We start from the raw sequence: 1842 nt of genomic DNA on the forward strand, positions 1-1842 counted from the left end.
AATCTAAAAATCTTATGTTTTTTCTTGTGTTTTCAGGAAATTTATGAACCATGTTGTTACAAGCTGAGCGTTTGCATATATAAAATGCGCGGAGGAGAGGACATGATTCCAGTGGTGTTCATCAGAAAGAACAACAATAACCAAACAGAGGAGGAAAACGGGAAGGACAGGGAAGCAAAAGAAAATGGCAGGGATGACGGTGTAGCCTTAGACATAGAAGGGGGTACAAATGCGGAGAGAGAGGGACAGGAAGCACCGAAGGAGGACTGGGATGACAACCCAGTGAGAAAGATTCCTCTGTCAGTGCTGAAGAAGCTTCAGGAAGAGCTCGACCCGCCTCCCGTCCAACACAAGGTTCGATGCTTGTGTATATCACCTGGTAAACCCAGGAGCTTCTACACCATCCTGATAGAGGAAGGTTCACCGCTGCTACCCAGTGGCACTGTGCTGGTTGATCCCAACAAACCCCCCAGAAATTGTTTATGGGGTGAGGGACCCCATCTGTTTTGTGTTAACGCCTCTGTTTGGCAAAGTAAGACTGAACCGGAAGTCACTTTGCCATTATTGTAGTGTTATACCATCAGTTTTTGCACTGTGCTGTATATTTTCACATAACGAAATGTCAAATACAAAGAACTGTGTATTAGAAATAGAGACTTGGTATGAATCACAAAATGCCTTTACTGAGTATCATATCATTCATGCCAAATATAGTCTCTTAATTTGACATAAATGACCCTTCCAAAGTCCCGTCGCTTTTCGCTCTGTGCTCCAATAACAACCGAGCAAACATGGGTCAACTTTCTTCTTTCCTGTAATTAGATTGTCGACCACAAAGCCATAAAAGTAACGAATAGCTTGTACCTTCCTCAGTGTCTGAGTATTAGAATGATTATGGTTAAAGAGTGGGACTCTGTCATGTCACAATGAGATAAATACCGCTGTGTAAAACTAACGGCCTTGTGACGGGAAACCTTGATGTGTTTAGAGGTGTTGCCTGGCAACCCCCCCTCTGATTTCCTTTTATTACACATAATCTAATTTATGAACAGCAGAGCAGGAAGCTCTGGCTGACTGCAGTTAATGTAAACAGCAGTAGATCATTTAGAGCCTGTGTGGGTGAAGGAAAGGCAGAAAGTATGCACAGCAGGCTAGTAACATAAGCTAGTAGATATATTACTACTACCATTACTTTCATTATGTTTTAGTGTACGGTCCACAATCTTTTTTTCACACAAAATACAAAACAACAAATCACAGAAATCCATTTTCAATCAAACATTTCAAGTTTCTTTTTAATGGATGTGACAAAACCCTTTACATCTTTGTGGAAAAATGTGCTTCAATAAAGTTTGAAGTGTAACATATTCAAAGTAAATTGTAAAATACACACTTAAACAATAATTTAAATAAATAAAAATTCTGGACAGGATCAACTCATACAGTGTAAAAAAAATAAAATAACAGTTAACTTTATAAATTAAAAGAGTTCACCACTCAGATTTCAAACATTGTAAACAAGTGCAAAAACAGAAGAGAGACCTGAATCAAGACAAAAAAGCAAATGTACGCTGTGGTTACAGTAATAGAGGCCTTGCGTGTATTTCTTTTTGCATGTGCTTTGAATCACTCGATTTCAGTTCAAGTAAAAAATAATTAAATAGCAGTAAAAACGTGTTTTTCTGGAGGAGCTCAGCATTTTCTGAGACTCCCACCAGGTCAAGATCAGAGATCAATTTGTGTCCCTTGAGCCCTGAGCTTCCCGGTTGTAGTGTCATGGCTCTATCGTAAATAATCACAAAGACACTCTGGTGGAGGGATGCAAGCACACACACACACACA

General features: G+C 39.5%; 1 protein-coding gene across 1 annotated transcript in view; it reads left to right on the top strand.

The window, feature by feature from the left end:
• LOC118336402 overlaps positions 1–1824 on the top strand; it is a 3202-nt gene extending 1378 nt beyond the window's left edge. The window contains exon 5 of the mRNA XM_035673047.1: positions 37–1824. Coding sequence (XP_035528940.1) covers positions 37–570 — 534 coding nt within the window. The 3' untranslated portion in view covers positions 571–1824. The remainder of the gene's footprint in view (positions 1–36) is intronic.
• Positions 1825–1842: the final 18 nt, after the last annotated feature.

The sequence above is a fragment of the Morone saxatilis genome, unplaced genomic scaffold (genome assembly GCF_004916995.1).
Source record: "Morone saxatilis isolate NCDOM2014 unplaced genomic scaffold, NCSU_SB_2.0 Contig10, whole genome shotgun sequence".
NCBI lineage: Eukaryota > Metazoa > Chordata > Actinopteri > Moronidae > Morone > Morone saxatilis.